Below are 1,796 nucleotides of genomic sequence, written 5' to 3'. Positions count from 1 at the left end.
CCGGGAAACCGCCCCCCGGCCAACCCCAGGGTACAGCCCCCCCCCCAGGGACAACCCCCCCCCCCAATGCACACCCCTTGCCAGGCATACAGTCCAGTCCAGTCCAGCATGGGAGACTCCAGGTACCAGACCACCACCCCCGCCATGCATCATAGGGTACAGCCGAGGTGGGGGGACTCCAGGGAGCAGGCACACCCCCACCACTGCCAAACCCGTGGTACAGCCCCACCCGGGAGACTACAGGTAGGAACACCCCGCGGCCAGGCACATGGTGCAGTCCTACTCCGGGAGCCCCTGTACTAGGGGGGCACCCCCCCGCGCCATAGGGCCCTCTTGGTACATACAGCCTCGGGGTGACGAAGGGAGCAATCCCCGGGTACCGCCCCCCGCCCTGAGAAGTGGGGTCGCCCACAAGGCTCATACCACTGCCCCACCGGCCCTGCGGTGCCCCGCGCTCACGACCCGCACCCCCTTGCGCCACTCCCCGCGCCCGCAGCCCCCGCCCCCTATTTATTCCCCAGGTGTTGATGGGGCGCGGGGGAGCAGACCCGCCTCGGCCAGCTTTTGTATCTATGAAAATAACGTATTTTTTTAATGGTAAAACCACTTTTTTAGAGACTTGCAATAAAGCGACAACAGCCCGCGAACGGAATCAATGAGTGATGGGGAAGGGGGAACGCCTCTGCCTTGCTCACGCGCGGATTGGATCCGGGGGCTGTCAATCTACTAGCGAGTCACGCCCCCTGAGAGGCGATGGGCTGCGGGGCCTACCAGTCATGCAGAATACCCTCCCCGGTAGCTGCGCCCTCTCTGGGCGGGGATTGGTGCCTGGGCTTGTCTGTCAGGTACAGAGTCCAGACGAGCTCCCCCCCACCAAGGCGCTGTAGCAACCGGTGATTGGTTGCTGGGAATACCGGTCACGGGCAGCGGCTGACGGAGTTGGTCTCGCCCAAAGGAGCCGTCCCCCCTTGACACTGGGCTCTTCCAACCACTTCGCCGGCTCCCTGGGGTGCCTCGGGCACCGGCCCCTTCCACACAGGAGCGCTTCTTGCTCTTGGGCCCCGCAGGGTCACCCAGGCACGGCGCCTGGCCCCGCTTTGCCATATCAATTTGGTCTTGCCCATCGATACTTTCGGTGCTCAGGCTGGTCGTCGCTTTCCGTTTCGCATGCGCGCTTCGCGCCACGCATCGATAGTTCTGACGCTCGGTTGCTATAGCCTGTTCCTGGTGCGCACGCGCACCGAGACTCGTGACTCTCTAGCTTCGGTTTTCCTGTATAACTGCCAGTGTAACCAAGGAAACCCATCAATGATTCCGGCACTTGGCAGCGTCCCCGGGCTGCCAGGACACATGCGCCAATCCACAATTTCGGCGATTGATATATTTTAACTCAGACCACTAGGCTTGCGCAATGACCACGTCGCTTCGATACATTCGGTGTTCAGCTGATGAGCCTGTCCCCGCCAAGCGCATGCGTGCTTGGTTTGCCCGTTCATGGGCAAACGCGATGCGTCGCCCATACGAAAGTACGCATATGTGCTCTTGTCCGCTCATCGATGTTTTCCTCGCCCGATTGGGAGCTGGGTCTCCCCCAGCTTTGGTTTAAGAAAGTGGCCGATTTCCGACACGGCCATGTAGCGCTCCGGATGGGTGCAGTAGCGGGCCCAGAGTGCCGCGGGGAGTGGGGCCTCCATGCCCCTTCCCCCGAGTATTGTCCCCCTCCCCAGAGGTTTGGTATAGCGCTTTACCCCAGAGCGCATGCGCAGCGTGTCGTCCATCTATGTTTCCACGCTCTT

At 62.0% G+C, this 1,796-nt stretch overlaps 1 protein-coding gene across 1 annotated transcript in view; it reads left to right on the top strand.

Moving 5' to 3' along the window:
* Positions 1 to 1,411: 1,411 nt before the first annotated feature.
* The window catches only part of CUNH7orf43 (chromosome unknown C7orf43 homolog), a 4,982-nt gene continuing 4,597 nt past the window's right edge, over positions 1,412 to 1,796 (top strand). The window contains exon 1 of the mRNA XM_025211099.1: positions 1,412 to 1,526. Coding sequence (XP_025066884.1) covers positions 1,412 to 1,526 — 115 coding nt within the window. The remainder of the gene's footprint in view (positions 1,527 to 1,796) is intronic.

Source organism: Alligator sinensis, unplaced genomic scaffold (genome assembly GCF_000455745.1).
Source record: "Alligator sinensis unplaced genomic scaffold, ASM45574v1 scaffold553_1, whole genome shotgun sequence".
NCBI classification, from domain to species: Eukaryota; Metazoa; Chordata; order Crocodylia; family Alligatoridae; genus Alligator; species Alligator sinensis.
The sequence above is the reverse complement of the archived record's forward strand: the minus strand, read 5'-3'. Positions and strand labels throughout refer to the sequence as shown.